The following is a 20,445-nucleotide window of genomic DNA, read 5'->3' on the forward strand; positions in this document are numbered from 1 at the left end:
GACTCAATTTAATTTTGCTAGCAATCTCCTGTATTCCCAGTGCTAATATTTGGGTTTGAGGAAGAGCTTTCTTCTTCACACACCAGTTTCTCCATCTGCTCAATCCTCAAGTGAAGTCATAATCCTATATTTATGACATCAGTTTGTTGCTATGGAAACAATATAACTTCTCTTTCAATGGTATGCAGTGAGCGTAAAGCGCATACAGAAAGGGATGGATAAGGCTTCATGGGACTGAGGAGAGCCTCGCTTAGAGGCAGAAAGAGAAAAATAGTGTACAAAGATAGAATAAAGGAAAAAACTGAAGTGTAAAAACCAGGAGACCGGTCAAAGGTGGTTTAAAAGATCATTTGCACTTGTCATATTCTCAGGGCATCCAGGGGCTTGCTTGGTCCCCAGCCTAAGTTAGAGCAGCCTCAAGACTGCCCCTGGACCCAAAAGAATAGCTGGTACGCTGTTTTCCCTATCCTCCTCCCTTCCCAACACACTCCTTCTGACTCCTGGCATGCCCCATACATTGGATGACATGAGAGGGGCTCTGTTAGGTCATGGGTATTCCTCAGTGGGACGATCTGCCTGCTGCATGACCTGTTTACATGACAGAGTAGCATAAAGAAACCATAGTGGAATAGAGAATCAGGGTCAGAGGATTTTCACTGGTGTTTCTGACAGTCTAATTTGGCCTGCAGATTTGGAATTACCGGCAGTGATGCATAAGACAGAGAGAACACATCTTGAATTTCAGCTCCCAGGGTGAGCCCGCAGCAGCAGCAGTTAGGAAAAACATCTCTTTACTTGTGAGCTGAACAATTTTGTTCTAAAAGTCAATGAAAGTCAACAAACATGGAACCCTATGATGCTTTAAAAAAAACCAACCAGAATCACTCTGGGGAAGAGAGGAAGTGACTCACTAGCTCAGGGTGAAAGAGGTAGGGACAGGGAGGGGTTCCAGATAGATGAGGCAGCCTAAACTTATGCAGCATATCACTCACATGCTCCTCATTAGTGACCCAGATTTACTAGCAGCCCACAAACATTTAATGTTGGATCCCTTTTCTTGCTGTAAATTATTGATATTAGTAAGGATGAGGTTATAGAAAATGTGAGCTATGCTAAAGAAATTCATGTCCCTTAACTCTTTGCGTAGTACACTAATAATATTCTTGTGCCCTTTATTCCATATTATGGTCTACATTTTGGCCTTCCTAGGTCAAGAAGCATTAAAGAATGAATCCCAACTAAGGGAAGTCCTTGGAAAGGGGCTGAGATTAGAGTAAAGCAAGTGAGTGGGATGCAGCTGGATAGCAAATTTTAATTAGAGCTGGTCAAATACCTATATTTTTCAATGAAAAGTATTTTTTCCTACAAAAAATTAATCCCATTTCCCACCTAACTTTTGTTTTAATATTATTCACTGTTTCTATAGCACTATTGGTGTGCGTGCATTTTACCATTTTATGGAGGAAGACAAAAAAATGCTGAATATCTGCCCCATCCTTATAGTTAGAAAGATTTCCCTAATATCTAATCTCAATCTCCTTTGCTTACTCTGCAGCAAGGGAGATTTAGGTTAGATATTAGGAAAAATTTTCTAACTATAAGGATAGTTAAGCATTGGAATAGGCTTCCAAGGGAGGTTGTGGAATCCTCATCATTGGAGGACAGGTTGGACAAATACCTATCAGGGATTGTCTAGGTTTACTTGGTCCTGCCTCAACATAGGGGACTGGACTTGATGATCTCTCGAGGCATCTTCCAATCCCACATTTCTATGATTCTATGGCTCAGGACATACAGCAATATTTAACTAAAGGGGGCACTAGGGAGGAACTTTCTCAGCAGGTTGGTTATACCACAGACTACAGCAGGGTTTCTTTCATGTCTAAAGCAGCTTATACTGGACACTGTCAGAGACAGGCTATCAGACACAATGGACCATTGCTCTGATCCATTATGGCAATCCCTGTGTTCCTATGCAACCAAGGTATGCTGATCATGGCTCTATATTTAAGTATTATATAGTACATCTGCAAGTTTTCTCCAGAAATTCCTTCATTCAAGACATTTCATTGGACATTACAAGCCAGATTCTGCTCTTACTTACACCACTGTAAATTAGGAATAACTCAATTTAAATGATTAGAGTTATATTGGCATAAATCTAGTGAGAGAGCAGAATCAGGGCCTATCCTCCGAGGGTAATTGTGAAAGTATTCTGAACTACTAAAAAGCAATAACAAACCCATTACATTAACAGATCTAGTAGAGCGTGAAACAGCCTCCCAAGGGAAGAGGTGGAAACTCTATTTGGTAGGAAAAGACCCCATTTAAAACACTGTATAGGAAAACTCCTGCAGTAATGTAGTAAATTACCTGATAGATCTTCCTTTCTCTCTGACTTATGATGACATCTTGGGGTGAAATCTAGACCAGTGAGGAGCTGTGTCACCACCTGCCCTACAATCTTGGGTGCCTCACAATGCTTTGCTGCTGCAGCTCCGTCCTGGGCCTTTCACAAACCGTCTTCCAGCATGCAGGTCACACCCTGAGGGTATGTCTACACTATGGGATTAATCCGAATTTACAGAATTCGAATTTTGGAAACAGATTGTATAAAGTCGAATGTATGCGGCCACACTAAGCACATTAATTCAGCGGTGTGCGTCCATGTACCGTGGCTAGCGTCGATTTCCGGAGCGTTGCACTGTGGGTAGTTATCCCATAGCTATCCCATAGTTCCCACAGTCTCCCCCGCCCATTGGAATTCTGGGTTGAGATCCCAGTGCCTGATGGGGCAAAAAACATTGTCGCAGGTGGTTCTGGGTACAGCCTCACCCCTCCCTCCATGAAAGCAACGGCAGACAACCGTTTCGCGCCTTTTTTCCTGAGTGAACATAGCAGATGCAATACCACAGCAAGCATGGAGCCCGCTCAGCTCAAGACAGCAGTCATGAACATTGTAAATACCTCGCGCATTATCGTGCAGTTTATGCTGAACCAGGACCAGAAAAACGAGGCAAGGAAGAGGCGGCGACGGCAGCGCGGCGACGAGAGTGATGAGGACATGGACACGGACACAGACTTCTCTCAAATGGCGGGTCCCGGCGCTTTGGAGATCATGTTATTGATGGGGCAGGTTCTATCCGTGGAACGCCGATTCTGGGCCCGGGAAACAAGCACAGACTGGTGGGACCGCATAGTGTTGCAGGTGTGGGACGATTCCCAGTGGCTGCGAAACTTTCGCATTCGTAAGGGCACTTTCATGGAACTTTGTGACTTGCTTTCCCCTGCCCTGAAGCGCCAGAATACCAGGATGAGAGCACCCCTCACAGTTGAGAAGTGAGTGGCGATAGCCCTGTGGAAGCTTGCAACGCCAGACAGCTACCGGTCAGTCGGGAATCAATTTGGAGTGGGCAAATCTACTGTGGGGGCTGCTGTCATGCAAGTAGCCAAAGCAATCATTGAGCTGCTGCTACGAAAGGTAGTGACTCTGGGAAATGTGCAGACCATAGCGGATGGCTTTGCTGCAATGGGATTCCCTAACTGTGGTGGGGCGCTGGATGAAACCCATATACCTATCTTGGCACCGGAGCACCATGGTACCCAGTACATAAACTGCAAGGGTTACTTTTCAATGGTGCTGCAAGCACTGGTGGATCACAGGGGACGTTTCACCAACATCAACGTGGGCCTCTTAATATTGAGTGCCTGTGGCTTTGCTGCTAGAGATCACAGACGCAGGTCCGGGCAACAGAATTCGGCTTGCATGCGGCCATGGTAAGCCATTGTCTTTCGGCTTCTGCGCCCTCCTTTCCCACATACCAAGCAAAGCTCGTTGAGTGCTGTGGTTTTCCTGTTAACCTTCAGCAGCAGAAAACAAACTAACACCCCCCCATCCAATTCTCTGGGATGATCGCTTTATCCCTCCCCCCACCACATGGCTGGTATCAGGGAAGATCCCTGCTAGCCACACGTGAAAAGCTCAGCGCCAATCCTCCTCCCCTCCCCGCGCTTGGCTACTACAGGGAAGGATTTCTTTTCAGCCACAGGCAAACAGCCCAGTAGGAAGGGCCACCTCTGTCCCCTTAATTAAATTCCCATATTTCAACCAGGTTACCATGAGCGATATCACTCTCCTGAGGATTACACAGAGAGATAAAGAACGGATGTTGCTTGAATGCCAGCAAACACCGGGACCATACGCTGCCAGGCTTTGTCATGCAATGATACCAGATTACTTGCTACTAGCATGGCGTGGTCAAGTGTCCTACCATGGAGGACGGAATAAGGCTGCACTGCCCAGAAACCTTGTGGAAAGGCTTTTGGAGTACCTCCAGGAGAGCTTCATGGAGATGTCCCTGGAGGATTTCCGCTCCATCCCCAGACACGTTAACAGACTTTTCCAGTAGCTGTACTGGCCGCGAATGCATCCCAAGTCCTCAGGGCAAATTAATCATTAAAAAACGCTTGCTTTTAAACCATGTTTTATATTTTAAAAGGTAAACTCACCTGAGGTCCCTTCCATGGGGTCATGGTCTTGGGTACTGGCTTGGGAGGGTACTTCAGTCAGGCTGAGAAAAAGATCCTGGCTGTTGGGGAGAATGGAGTGCTGTGTGCTCTCCGCAAGCTCGTCCTCCTCCTTCTCCTCCTCCTCTTCCCCATCTGCAGAATCCTCAGGTGTGGCTGATGAGATTACCCCCGCCTCGGAATCCACGGTCAGAGGTGGGGTAGCGGTGGCGGCCCCCCCTAGAATTGCATGCAGCTCAGCGTAGAAGCGGCCCTAACCCGGAGCGACCGTTTGCCTCCTTTGTTTTCTGATAGGCTTGTCTGAGCTCCTTGACTTTCATGCGGCACTGCTCTGAGTCCCTATTGTGGCCTCTCTCCATCATGCCCTTGGAGATTTTTTCAAAAGTTTTGGCATTTCATCTTTTCCAACGAAGTTCTGCTAGCACTGAATCCTCTCCCCATATAGCGATCAGATCCAGTACCTCCCGTACGGTCCATGCTGGTGCTCTTTTTCGATTATCGGTCTGCATGGTTACCTGTACTGATGAGCTCTCTGTGGTCAGCTGTGCTCTCCTGTGCTGGGCAAACAGGAAATGAAATTCAAATGTTCGCGGGGCTTTTCCTGTCTACCTGGCCAGTGCATCCGAGTTCAGATTGCTGTCCAGAGCAGTCACAATGGTGCACTGTGGGATAGCTCCCGGAGGCCAATGCCATCGAATTGCGGCCACACTAACCCTAATTCGAAATGACAATATCAATTTTGGCGCTACTCCGCTCATCGGGGAGGAGTACAGAAATCGATTTTAAGAGCCCTTTATTTCGAAAGAAATGGCTTCGTTGTGTGGACGGGTGCAGGGTTCATTCGATTTAACGCTGCTAAATTCGAATTAAACTCATAGTGTAGACCAGGCCTGAGAATCTGTGTAGAGCTGCAGCCTGCCAGCTACACATCAGCCACACTCTGACTTCCAGCAGCCTTGGTTACTACTTGCAGGATGACCCCAACACACTCCCAGTTCTGGATTTTCCCAAAAAACCCAGCCCTCTCCTGGACAATCCAGATATATTAGATCCATTGCCCCTCTAAGATAATCAACACTGGATTCGTATTAAAGAATAAAACAAGTTTATTTAACTACAGAGAGGTTTTAAGTGAGTACAACTAATGAGGCATTAAAGTCAGAAATATAAGAAAAATAAAGAAAATGCTTTCTGAACTTAAACTAGACTTGGTTCAAGGTGAAATCCCTTACCACGTTTCCAGTAACATTGCTGACCAAACTCTCAGGCCAGGATCTGCTCCCAAAGGCCAAAGGCTGTTTCTTTTGTTTTCATAGGTGAAAAGAGAGATAGATAGGGAGAGAGAACTTGGGGTGGTTTTGCCCCTCACTTTTATAGTCCAGTCCCCTTTGAGGTGTATTTTTCTGAAGGTTACCTCTCAAGACAAAGTTTATTCAAACAGTAAAGGAGGCGGCATGGTGTCTAGTAGCGAAAGAGGTCCTATGCTGTTTCTTTTCACCTCTGTTTGCTGAAATGCAGATTTTTCTTGTCTCCTGTCTTCCCCCTCTCACTGCCTGAGGACCCCGTTTACAACTTATATGTAAACTGAGGTAAACACATTCCTTTCTTTCAGACCTGCTTAACCAGTTCTGCCTAATTGGGACTATGTGGGTTTGAACATGTGCCACCAACATCATTCAGGGGGAATTCATAACTTTACAGATAATGTTGCTACATACATTCCACCATGATAATATTGACCAGCAATTTTTTAGTTTTCAAATGACACCTTGCAAGACATATTTTGCAGAGAGATTATTACAATAGTGTGTAGGGTGTGAATACAGGGGTGCATTGAATCACACAAATATGTTATTCTTGAAAGAGACAGAAAGAAAAATGAGAGAAGAGGGGAAAGGAGTAGAAATTTTGGACCAGATTCTGTCCCAAACTATGTTGAGTAGCACAATACTCTGCAACTAATCCCACTGGAATCAATAGGGCTACTCACTGAGTATGGGTTCTACATATTGAGAGCAACAGCAGCAGAATCTGGGCACAGCAAGTAGTCACTGATACAAAGGCTGGCCTTCAGTTTCATAGTAAAGGAAGTTTGATTCTAGATTCTGCTTTACAATTATAGTTGGGAATACACCAGTATATATGTGTGTATATATATATATATAAAAAATAAATATATATATATGTGTGTGTGTGTGTGTGTGTGTGTGTGTAGTCTTTAACTCTGTCTGTTAATATGCCTACAACTAACACATATTTACTCTGTGTGTGTATATTTTATATATAGATAGAATTAATTATACACTCACAGTAAATGTGTGGTAGCCATAGGCATGTTAACGGACAGAGTTAAAGAATGATATGGTGAATTACCATGAGCATTGCTGGATGATGTTAGCAGGGTCAGAAAGGGCAATGACACAAATTGGGCCTGATTCAGCCAGGTAGTAAACTTTTACCTCCAGATTAAAGATAGAAATATAGCTCAACAGTGATTTAAAGTCACTATCATCAACAGCTGTTCTATAGTCTATGTGAAATGAGCTAGTAGTCTCAGTCCTGTTACTAGTGAACAGGTGTCCCTATCAAAATAAACCTTTGCAACTGGCACTGATCAGTAGTTTTGTTGGTAGCCTCAGAGAAGCTAAAGATTAAATAAGTGAGATAGAAATGCTCTCTTACCCAGAGAGGTAGTTTCTGGAGGTCAGGGTTGAGCCATACTTGTGGGGAAGCTTCCAATACTCATGCCTGTGCTGTACACACAAATTACCTCTGTCAATCCTACACCTTTAACCAGCACTAATTTCACTAATCTAAATCCTCAGATGTGCTAGAGCAGACTTAGCATCACTGAAGGTGGAAGGCAAAGGGGGTTCTAAGCCACCTTTCTGCTTCCAGCACCAGTCCTGGGATTGGCTGTGGGCCAAACTGTCCCCTAGCACAAGTTAAAGCAGCCTTAGGGCTGCTCTAATTCACACAAGCCTGTGATGACCCCATTACATTAGTGAGGATTGTCAGAGCACAGTGTGCTCTGGCTCCACACTCTCCAGGTTCTACAATGCCTCCTCTTGCCCCTGGATTTGTTTTGGGGGACTTTCCATTGTCTTTAAAGGACATTGGTTCAGGCGTAAGAGAGGAAGCATGTTCTCACAGTTAAACATGGGCTCTGCCACATTTGCCATTTGACTTTGGACAAGTCATTTAACCTCTGCATCTCAGTTTCCCTATCTACAAAAATATGCACAGTACTACTTAGCTACCTCCAAGGGATGTTGGGAGGCTTAATACATTTATGTCTGTGAAGGGTTTGGGAATCCTTGAATGAAAGGTACTAGAGAAATGCCAAATATTCTTCTAATACTCAGAGAAGTCTCTCTCTGATTTCAATGGGACTTTGGTTACATAAAGATTGGATGCTCATCCCCATACTGTGTGACCCATTACAAATTGACATTTACTGCTTTGCAGTCTTTACATTTACCAAAGTTAATAGTATTTGTAGTATTCTACCAACCTGACTAAAATGTCCCCTATTTAGGACAAAAGAAACGGCATAAAGCTAAACCTCTGGCCTCATTCTCTTCTCACTTACATAGCGTGAAGCAGAAGCAACTCCAATAAAATCAACTGAGTTACCTCAGTGTAAAATACTTGCAAGGAAAAGGAGAATAAATTCCCTTTTCTTTCAATAGGTCCAATTAGCAGGGCTAGGAGCAGTATACACCAGAAAACTTTTTTTAAAATAAGTAGTTTAAAATATAGTTTATAGTCTCTTATTACACAAAGTACCCTTATAATCTTCAGAACCCAAAGTTAATAATGAATTCTTGAGAGTGAAAAGCTGGGTCAGAGTAGGTATCTTCTTTACCTTGACTTCTAGCATTATTGGACTTGCACTATATTAAGCCTCCATTTATAAATATTTTATGTAGGATTAAAAGATGAATAGATGTTATTAAGTTGTGAACTGTTAAGAGTCCAACAGGTCAATAGCTTACATATAACCATTTATGACACAAACTGTTCTCCTGGATGCTAGTTCAGATTAACAAATGACATAGATGTTTAACAGTGTCAATGCCACCCGCTCTTACTTTCAGATTAGGATATCTGAGGTCAGTGGGGCTGACATGCTTTTGTGGCAGAGTTTTAATTGTTTCTTTGAAAGGTTTTGGCCATCTGTATCTGTGTGATTTACCAACACCAAGTCAGTCAGTTTATTTCTGCACCACTAGATCCTCAAACAAGATAGGATTTCTGTGTATTGCCTCTAAATCCCAGTTTAAGCATTGCTATGTTCCCACCATTTTTCTCATGTATATAGAGAACATCCAGTTGACACTCCTCCCGCTTCTTGGCTGCCCTTGACTTACTTACAATCCAATATGTACACATTCTATATTTCAATAGGAATCTGTGGTCAGAATGGATTTTGGTGATATTGGGTCAGATTTCTTTCTGCCTTTCACCAGTCCCCACTGTAGTATTAAAAGCATTTGACTACCGCTACGGAAGAGCTACTGTTGACTTAGGCAATATTCACTGAAGTCAATGGAAAGACTCCCATTGACTTAAATGGGCTTTGGATCAGGGACTTATCTATTACTCCAGAAGGACTGTGTGTTTTCCACAGCAGTGTTACTGCTGCCTCCACAGCGAACTCTGTATCATTTCCCAGAGTTAAACTGTTACCTTTGCCAAACTTTTAATCTTCATAAACACAAATGTATAAATCTAAAGAAACGAACTAAAATATTGCAAAATCTGGAAGTCAAAACCTTGGCAGAGTTGCTATTGTGGCTCTCTTGCAGGATGTCGTAGGTGGAAGGGGGGCTGAGGCTAAAGAGAAAAAGTGAGAGCCAGAAGGATTTTGTATTATTCAGTGCACAAACTGATACATTCAAGAAAGAATCCTGAAGTTTTTTCCTAAACCTGGCCTACCATTCCACAGGCCAGAATGCAGGGGATCATTAAAGAGACAATACACTCAAGCCATAGGGGAAGGTGGACATGCCCTGTGTCGTCACATGCTTTTTTTTTTTTTTTTTTTAAACTTATGTGTTCAGGTGAATTCTAATAATGTAACATTAAATCCTACAAAAATGCCAGAAAAGTTATGAGAAAAAATGTTCCAAAACATTTTCTTAAATGAAGCAAAGCTTATATTATATATTTAAAAAAACACCTATGTATTCTCTGTAGTTAATCAATGTTTTAGGAAAGCGACCTAGAATCATAAGAACTCTATAAATGTTTAAGTAAGGGTTCTTTTACACTGAGTAAATATTACCTATATTATTTTTACTACAGAGACTAACGTTGGAAGTGTTCTGATCTTACCAGGGAATCTATTGACTTTGGGAGTTAATAGATAATACAATATTAAGTACACATTTACAGCTTGTCAGGAAGAGGACACCCACTGATCAGAAACACTATATAAAGAAGAGCTTTTGATAAACTGTGATCATATGCCTCCTCCGGTTTTCCCCAACTGAAGCAATGTGTCATGGTTCCCGCAGAGACCCAAAACCACTCCCATTAAAGTAAATAAAGGGTGGAATTTTTAAAAGGGCCCAAGGCCCAGATTTTTTAAAGAGTATTTAGGCACCTAATCCCAATTGAATGCAATGGAAGTTAGGTACCTGAATACCTTTCAAAATCAGGGCCTAAATGACTTAAGAGCACAAGTCCCATTGACTATCAGTCACTGAGGAACTTTAGAAAATCCCATTGAAAATTCCACTTGATTTCAATGGGACCAGGAATAAGTCCAGGGCTCATTTTTTAGTTAAAAATTTGTCTTAAATATTCCACTTAGAATTCTACATAGCTAAAAAAGCCAAAAGTAGAATAAAACTCTGGTTCACACTTTACATTAAAGGTACATTTATTAGTAGTTTATTAAGGGTTAAATAATTAATAGACATTAGAAGCATGTTGCAGGTGCAGGTAATGCTTATAACCATCTATAATGCATACACAAGCAGGTGTTGTTATAGATGGTTATAAGCAACTTACTGACCTGTTGGACTTTATAACCATATATAACAATTGATTAACCATTCATTAAAACATTATGTATTAATCCTTTATACACCATTATAAATGAATACTTAATATAAAGTATGACCAAGTTTATATTTAAATTTACCAAGCCCACGAACTAAAACATCTTAACAAAAATTGCTGATATTTACATTGTATGGATTCTACAGATTTGTTAGCACTGTATACACCTTTCAAGAGCCCCCCATTCCAAACAGTGTTACTCTGTGCCCTGACAGATCTGAACATTAAATCAGACCCTGTAACCAGATCTGGTAATTAAGGTCACTGCAGTACTCAGGCTGAAATTGATTGAATTGAAAGGGTTATGATCATAGCCAGTCAAAAGAGCCAACTCAGTGAAAGCTTTGAACAGGCCTACAAATCAAGAACTGATAGCACTGAAACTGTTATTTGTGACATGTAGCAAAGGAAGGTTCTGATCTATTCTCTCATATTCATACTCTAGAGACCATAGTTCAAATCAAAGGAATTCAGCTGTGAAAAAATTCTACTGCATCACACATTTGAAGCATGTTATTGGTGAACTTATGGCAATTACAGAAGAGCATTATACTCTGCTTAATTTAACATTCACTATCTGCTTCTACAACTACTCTGCAAAATAAAAGTGTGGGGGTTTGATTTTCTTGTGGGTTCTAGAGTCTCCCTGACCCCTCACTCCCACTACACTAGACATGGGCCAAGCTCTAAAAGTTCAAAATTCCATATGGATAACCACCACAAAACGTCCACAATCATCTAAAGTAACCAAACCTCTTGTAGCCACAGTTTAGAGATAAAATCTCAGGAGCATCCAGGGAGATTTCCAGTACTTAATGCTTCTGATTGGGCTAGAAATACTGTCCAACAACCTCTCTAGATAGTATTTCAGCACATTCATTTTTGATCCTGGCTGGAATTACAAAGTAAAGATGTCCATAAAAAAGAAAGGGAAAATGTTTCTGACTCTTTAGAACCTTAATAGTTTTTTCAGATCCAGTTTTGAGAGAAGGTTTTGTGACAATTTATTGAATTTTTTATACTGAAAGCTCTTCCCTATTTCTTACCCATAAATCTCTAGTGCTAATGGCCAGACTTAAAATCCAAGCCTCAGTACCTCAAACATTGGGAAGTTTGGATCTGGACTTTACATCTTGGGCCCAGTTTCTAAGCTTTGATCCTGCAATGAGCAGACCCTTTCAGTAGCATGGAGCCCCAATGACTTCAGTGGGGTACCATGTAGAATCATAGAATATCAGGGTTGGAAGGGACCTCAGGCAGGGGCGGCTCTATGGTTTTTGCCGCCCCAAGCACAGCAGTCAGGCGGCTTTCGGTGGCATGCCGGCGGGAGGTCCGCCAGTGCTGTGCCTTCAGCGTCCCCGCAGCCGAATTACCACCGAAGCCGCGGGACCGGTGGACCTCCCACAGGCATGTCGCCAAAGGCAGCCTGACGGCCGCCCTCACACCAACCGGCAGGCCGCCCCCTGCGGCTTGCCGCCCCAGGCATGTGCTTGCTGCGCTGGTGCCTGGAGCCGCCCCTGACCTCAGGAGATCATCTAGTCCAACCCCCTGCTCAAAGCAGGACAAATCCCCAGACAGTTTTTTTTTTCTTTTTTACCCCAGTTCCCTAAATGGCCCCCTCAAGGATTGAACTCATAACCCTGGGTTTAGCAGGCCAATGCTCAAACCACTACATAGGGGTTTTCCTGTGCAGGATCAGGGGCCTCGTTTGATATTCACATTGAAAGACATTTTATACTTTTATTTGTGCTATAATAGAAAAGTATTCAGGAGTTCAGGCACTATTTTACATGCACCTACTATTATAACCTGGTTATCTGATATTCTGATTCAGGATTTTCTTATTCTAGTCAATGGAATTTGAAACAAAATGGAGACTATGTTAGCTTTAAAAAGAATTGTTTGTTTGTTAACACAATTGCTGGTCTGCTAATCTGCTGTTAATGGCAAGGAATAAGGAAGCCAACAATGAAATGAAAGAATGAATAAGAGTAATAGCATACTATGGTTCTTAGAAAGTCTATATTTTGGAAAAGCAAAACCCATTTTGTGCTTCTATTAACAAAATAAGCTGCATATCACTCGTTAATTTCCAAAAGAATTTGTGGATTTCTGAGAAGCATCCCTCTTCTGACAGGGCATATTTCTGGTCCCTCAGATAGGTGGCCTAGCCAACTGGATACATTATGCTGATTACAGCTTTGACCGTATCCTGATCACGGCTATGTTTTGCTAGCATTAGATGAATGTATTTTTGTTTCAGTTTTTAGCAAATAGGCGATTCAGCAAGGATAATTTACGATTTGCTGTTCTCAAAACAAAATTAGCCTTGGGAAAAAAAGCACAAATAATGAGCTTTACTATAGTGTCAATGCATTGTCCAGATTTACACACAGACACACACACACACACACACACACACACCCCCCGGAATCTACTGTACAACAGGGGCTCGGGCAAAGGTAAGAGGATTTCAGTTCTGATGAGAATGAATTTGATTACACTGACCATACAGGAAAGAAGAAAACATCTTTACTGTTGATCTACTTGCACGCTCTGTCCTTTCAATTCACAGCCAGTGGTAACATTGCATTACCCAAAATAAACACTTTGCATGCAAAGCGTGCAATGGGAAAGATCATAACAGACAACAGGGAATGTGAAGGGGTGAGAAAATGAGCCCTTTGGAATGCTACCAAAGGTTAAAACAGTTTGGAAAAACATTAGAGAGAGAAAGTGTGCACTGCAGAGAATGTGAGAAAGATTCTCACACCTGAGCCATTCTTTTTAGGTGACAAATCTCAGGAACTGTCCCAGACTGAGATATCAGCAGAAGTGGTTTTGGAACAAATTGATAAATTCAACAGTAATAAGTCACCAGGACCAGATGGTATTCACCCAAGAGTTCTGAAGGAACTCAAATATGAAATTACAGAACTACTGGGGTACATAACCTATCCTTTATGTAACACCTTTGGGGTTTAGAGAGCATGGCCCCTTCAAATCTTTTTCCTAAGAGGGGAGGGGGAGCAGTGAGAGAAAGGAGGGAAACTCGGGCGGGAGGTGGCTCTGGAGCGCTGGGGGAGAGAAGGACTGCAGCCCGCAGGCCCTAACAAAGTGAAGCAGCAGAGAACCTGCCTGACGCCTGGGAAGGACAGGGCGGCTGATTGGGGACACCCCAGGACAGGAGCCAGGAGGAGCACTGTGCCAGGGAGGAAATGCCCAAGAAGGACAGGCCGGAGCTGGACTCAGTATCACGGCTGCCCAGAGCTGCATGGGGCTCAGAGTACTGGGGCTTGTGACTCTGCACTGGGAATAAGGAGGGAGGCTGCTGGTTAGTTAAGTGGGGAGGTGGTCGCTCTGTGTGGCTTTGCAGAGAGCGGCAGAAGAGGGCACCGGAGGGGTTTGTTGGGGAAAGTTCACTGGCGCCGAAGACGACCAGGAGCACCCAAGACTCGCCACTGGACTGGAACTTTGCTCAGGACTCCTGAACTCTGTGTGCAGACACATTACTCAGTGTCTGCCCTTCCAGACTGTGCTACCACTGGGCCTGTGGGGCCTAGGCTTGGATGCAACCCTGTTTTGCCGCACCCCCTATATTCCCCCTTGTTGTTTTTCTCCTCTCATCCCTCTGTAAATAAATATTTCCCTTTCTTATATCCATTGTACTTTTCCTGTGGGTGTGTGTGTTCACTCTGGGGGGTTTGGAACAGGTGCCCCTGGGGTGGAAGGGATTTCTCCTGCTGCATTCCTGCGCGCGCCGTCTCTTGGCCAGAGCTGCCTGCAGAGCAGACTCCATCTTGGCTACGAGAGCGCTAAAGTTACATTTAAAGCAGCTTTTGTGCCGGCTGACTGGGGGGTATCTAATGTAACGCCTATTTTTAAAAATGGCTCCGGAGGCAGTCCGGGCAATTGCAGGCCTGTAAGCCTAACTTTAGTATAGTTTCAATCAGTTTGCCTGGTACTAAAGAACAGAATTATCAGACACATAGATGAATATGATGTGTTGGGGAAGAGTCAACATGGCTTTTGTAAAGGGAAATCATGCCTCACCAATCTATTAGAATTCTTTGAGGGTGTCAACAAGCATGTGGATTAGGGCAGTGGTTCTCAACCAGGGGTACGCATACCCCTGGGGGTACGCAGAGGTCTTCCAGGAGGTATCAACTCATCTAGATATTTGCCTAGTTTTACAACAGGCTACATAAAAAGCACTAGCGAAGTCAGTACAAATTAAAATTTCATACGACTTGTTTATACTGCTCTATGTACTATACACTGAAATGCAAGTACAATATTTATATTCCAGTTGATTTATTTTATAATTATATGGTAAAAATGAGAAAGTAAGCAATTTTTCAGTTCCAGTGTGCTGTGACCCTTTTGTATTTTTATGTCTAATTTTGCAAGCAAGTGGTTTTAAGTGAGGTGAAACTAGGGTACTCAAGACAAATCCAACTCCTGAAAGGGGTACAGGGATCTGGAAAGGTTGAGAGCCACTGGACTAGGGTGATCTAGTAGATATAGTGTACTTGGACTTTTAGAAAGCCTTTAACAAGATCCCACACCAAAGGCTCTTAAACAAAGTAAACTGTCATGGGATAAGAGAAAAGGTCCTCTCGTGGATCAGTAACTGGTTAAAAGATAGGAAATAAAGGGTAGGAATAAAGAGTCAGTTTTCATAGGGGAGAGAGGTAAATAGTAGGGTCCTCCAAGATCACTACTGGAACCAGTGCTGTTCAACATATTCATAAACAATCTGGAAAGAGGGGTAAACAGCAAGGAGGCAAAGTTTGCAGATTATATAAAATTTCTCAAGATAGTTAAATTCAAAGCTGACTGCAAAGAGTTACAAAAGGATCTCACTAAACTGGGTGACTGGGCAACAAACTGGCAGATGAAATTCAATGTTGATAATTGCAGAGTAATGCACAATGGAAAAACATAATTCCAACTACACATACAAAATGATGAGGTCTAAATTAGCTATTACAACTCAAGAAAGATCTTAGCATCATCATGATTAATTTTCTGAAAACACCTGCTCAGTGTGCAGCGGCAGCCAAAAAAGCTAACAGTGTTAGGAACCATTAGGAAAGGGATAGATAATAAAATGGAAAATATCATAATGCCACTATATAAATCCATGGTACACTCACACCTTGGTTCTCATCGACTATGACAAGGGCTGTGAGTGTGGGTGGCAAAGGCCAAGAAAAAAGGGAGTATGGCTGGAATTTTCTTATACTCTAGCAATCCCTGGCTACCAAAATGGCCTGTTGGTGCTGTTTGCCTCTGGTGCAATTTAGAGCAACCCTCAGGCTTCTCTGTAGTGTACTGAAATAAAGTGTCAGCTATCAGGGAGTGATGCCATGTGCCAAATGGCTGGTCTTGAGGATCTGGCCTCAAATATACAATTTGAGGTGTAAAGGACATTTTTTTTTTTTTTTTGTCAAAGAAAAGTCAAAATGAGTGTTTTTCAAAAGTAGACCTTGGAAAACAGCTTAGAAACTTTGGAGGAGATATTCAAAAGCACAAATAGGAGCTAGGCACCCAGTCAGACATCTAACTGCCTTTTGTCTTTAGCTAAGGAGTCACTACCACAATTCCATTATGCATACTGTAAGGGGAAGTCCTCCTGGCCTCATTGAAGTTGAAGGGAATTTTGCTATTGGCTTCAATGGGGCCAGGATTTCACCCTTTACATTCTCTTAACAAGTAAAAATAATTCACCCTGGCCCAATTCATTTCCTCTGGCACTGTATTGTTATGTGTAAGCAGAATGCTCATTAGTTTTGTCCATTCTCTTTTTTAAGGCTATGTTATTAAACTCTTTTCAGATAGGGGAAAAGTCTAACTTTTTGAATAAGCTGTAACTGTAGCTAGTAGCCTGGAGGGAGAAAAGCCCCCTTCTGAACCTTGCAAATACTGTATATTAACTCTTGTAAAGTAGACAAAAGAAAGAAGGAACACATGTTCTATATTATAGGCTTACCTTTTGATGGTAGGCTGTTGCAGTTTCCTCTTGGATTTGTTTCACCCCTGCTTCATTGGCTTCTCGAATTTTCTGAACTTTTGCCATTGAATCTGAGTCCCCATTGCTCAATTCCTGGAGTTTTCCTTCCAGTTGGAGTATGAGAACTTCTGACCATGCAAGCCTCTGTCTCATCTCTTTGGATCCCTATAGTTGTTTTAGAAGAAGAATGAATTAGATTCTCTCAGGGGACAGGTCACAAAAATTAGACTTAAAAAACCGTAAGAGCATTTCTTTACAGTGAAAAAGAAATCATTTGTGTCCTTAAAAGATATAAGATATTGAAACAAGCCAGTAAACGAATTTTGATAATACTGCTAGTTAATTGCCAAGTACTTTTAAGGGAGTAACTTATAACTTATTTTCCCTGTTAGATTCCATGATGAATTGTTAAAAAAGCCAGAGCAGAAAAACGCATGTTTCCTTGGACTTTTCTGTTTCACTTGTGCCAATTTCAGAGAACAGAAAAAAAACCCTAAACTTTTCAACCACAACCTATTTCGCAGTTCCCAAGGAGGAAATACATACATATAAGTCACTTTATCTTTTTTATACAGACACATCTTACTTTTTGGGTAAGTAGCTGTAAAAGTCAATGATACTCTTTAACCACTACTAATGAAAAGCACAGTCACTAACATCTAATTAAAATGCTTATTTCTAATTTTATCCACATCTTCCACTTCCTGTCCTAGAGTCATTATATTGAATCTCTTTTCAGAAGCAGTGATGGCTGCCGCAACACACATGCCAGTCTGCATTAGTCTTATTAACTTGATGCTTTGGGAAAATAATGGAGGGATGATATCACATATCACACCATCAGTTTAATCTGCCTGTTCGTAGTGCTGCAAATTATAGCACAGCTCACAGCCTCATTTCCACAGTCCATTTTGTTAATAAGTGAGAAGAGAAAAAAAAAAGCAGGACCAAAGAGGAAGTCTGGGGTCTGAGCCACCAAAAAAGAAAAAAAAAATAGAATAGGTCAGGGGTTCTGAAATAACTTGTGGATGTCGTTTTTTACAATATTTACAATGACAAAGTGGTAATACTCTAAGAATTAATATCCTTTAATATCAAGCTTCTGTTATTACTGCTTTATTTGAAAACACACCCTACGCAACACTTATTAGCCCAAGATGCAGCAGCGTTCAGATTCTATTCCACTAAAAAAGGTTTTATCCTTTATTACTGTACATATCAGACACATCTGACATGAATATTACATACAGTATGATTGGGTTGAAGGAATTATTGCTCTATCATCCTCAAAGAGATGAAACTGAATTGTAGGTAATAACTTATGCTTCAAATGGAATCGCACTCCAGAGCGATGATAAGAACTAGCAGAGTCTCAAAGAGCTTAAGTACTCTGCATGCACAGTGTCAGCAGCTAATCCCAGTTGCACAGAAAAGGGTAGGTTGGAGGCCAGTGTGGAAAAGAGGGCAAATATTGGTTCTAAGTCCATGACTGATGAGATTCACAAAGTTCTTGCAATGCACATGTGTTGCTGGATGGTTAGATCAAACAGTTCTGTTTTCAACAATGTGTTCATCTCATCAAGAGTTGCTTTACGAGAAAAAAGCAGGAGCAAGGAATGGGAGGACAAACTAGCAAATCTAGAAGTGACCTCAGCTAATACTTCAGATGGACCTGAACTGTGACATTTGAATCTGCATCCAAAAACCTCCCCCAGAGTTCAGATGTAAGGTTTTGGGCTGTCCCGTTATAGAGATAGAGTCTAGCTGGGAAATTTGGATTCAGATCTGACCCCTATCATCACACACACATGTATGCATTCAGTATGGGGTGTTTGGATTCAGAGTTTTGGTTCAGGGACATCTCTTATTCATCCAGAAATAATCAGACTCAACAGAGAAGTTTAGCAAAATCAACAAAGATTTTCCTTTTAAATCCTGAGGCAATGTTCTTACTTTCTTAAGTTTCTTCCCCACTCGATCCTTCCCCCTACATGTTAATTCACCTTGTTGCATGCTTGCAAATGAAATGAAAAGAAAAATCATCATTCAGTAGTCACAGCATCAACTCACCAGGGGAAACAACAAAGGTATGGGAACTAGGGAAGGAAATGTTTATATATGCAGTGGAACAGCCAAGAAAACTAACTAATCAGAAGGCAGAGAAAATAAGCAAATCCAAAAACACATGGTTCAGCCAACTGCAAACTGGCCAAGACTGTCAACCTGCAGCAGGTGCCAAGGGCTCCTCTGGCAACCAGCCAGCTAGGCAGAAGAGAGTTGCTTTTTTGTTCCTGTCCGTTCTTTAAGGGGTTGTACCACACTGTATATAGAAAGGCTACCACTCTCAGCTAAGGTGCGACCTGTTGCTCCTTAAATTCTAAATTTCCCGCTATTGGGCAACAATGCCCAAGGCCAATGCATCTAATCCCCACTGTCGGCCAATCCCCAGGGCAATAGTTTTCTGTGATACCCTTCTATCACTGGGTATGTGTGGCTTATGCTTGTTCTTCAAATACATACGCTGGCTTGTCTAAATCAACCATGTTTTGGATGGCTGAATCAAAGCAAATCGCCAAATGGTCCCCAGGGCTGAAAAGTTATTGTGGCTGACAGATAACTGGACAATTCCACCCTTTCATTTACATTTTAAAATCTCACTTCTCACTCAGTGATCCGCCCTCATCCCACCACCACTCTGAATACTTCCTTGGGTCCAAATTGCACCTTCAGAATATCAGAGGGCAAAAATTAGCCATTCATGGAGAAACACCTATCTTACTACAGACAGAATGACTCAGAAAGAACACCATGGAGGATGTTTATCTTCAGGGGGGGAGGGGGTTGTTTTTGCATGCATTAGAATAGATGGTACACAAGAGAACCAGGGCTCAGCCAATGTCATGCACCTGAATGGCCATGCTCCCTGGGGAAAGATGGAATGTGCCAACCATGCTAACTGGGCCATCACCTTAATGCTCAAAGAAGCACAAGAGCTGTATTTTGGCCAGTTCCTGCTCAGATGCTCAAGGCTGGGTGAGACGAGGCTTTTCTGAATCCACTTCACCTACAATGCACCTGCACAGAGGAAGCCCATCGTACATGAGGGAGAGCAATGATGTTTTATCTAACCGCTCATTATGGTGGCAGCATTAAGACCCACTTGAATCTCTACCTTTCAGAAATTAGAGCACCTCTTTCACTCTGCAGTGATGCTAAAACTAATATTCCCCTGCTCAGTACTAGATGTGAATGTAGAGGAAGTCAATGCAATAGCAAACAAGCTGCATGACATAAAAATTGAAGAATCTTGTATAAATAATATAGGAGAAGAGATAATACAGTAACCGAGTGTAAATTAGTTGCACACCAGAGGGTACTGGTATTTAGAACAGAGCACAGTACAGCAATACAGACTTGGCAATATATGAAAGAGAAAGAGTTGCCTGGTTCCAGCTGGTTTCCAAGAGGAGTACAAGCTGTTGCTCTTGTGCCTGCTTTTTAGTTCTATAGATCATCCACATCAACCTATGTATCTATTGAATAAATCTTGGTGTTAAGCTCTGTGCAACAACGTGCTTATCATTGCCAGGCTTACAATCAGAACACAGAATGTGCCATTTCCGAACAGTTCAATGGTCCATCAAGTCCTTTCACCTGAGAAGCAGGGAGCCGCTGCTCAACCCCCTTCTCCTCAGCAGGCAGATGAGGGAATTGAACCAAGCTCTCCAACAACCAATTGTGTGCTCTAACCCAGGGGTTCTCAGACTTATTTGATGCCACCCCCTTCCTTACATCTGTAGTAGTTCATGCCTAGGGTTACCATATTTCAG

The 20,445-nt window shown here is 42.3% G+C and overlaps 1 protein-coding gene across 1 annotated transcript in view; it reads right to left on the reverse strand.

The window, feature by feature from the left end:
• Positions 1-20,445, reverse strand: part of LMNTD1 (lamin tail domain containing 1) — a 251,476-nt gene that overhangs the window by 210,124 nt on the left and 20,907 nt on the right. The window contains exon 4 of the mRNA XM_029911684.1: positions 16,595-16,780. Coding sequence (XP_029767544.1) covers positions 16,595-16,780 — 186 coding nt within the window. The remainder of the gene's footprint in view (positions 1-16,594; positions 16,781-20,445) is intronic.

The sequence above is a fragment of the Terrapene carolina genome, unplaced genomic scaffold (genome assembly GCF_002925995.2).
Source record: "Terrapene carolina triunguis isolate 2854851 unplaced genomic scaffold, T_m_triunguis-2.0 Scaffold112, whole genome shotgun sequence".
Classification (NCBI taxonomy): domain Eukaryota; kingdom Metazoa; phylum Chordata; order Testudines; family Emydidae; genus Terrapene; species Terrapene triunguis.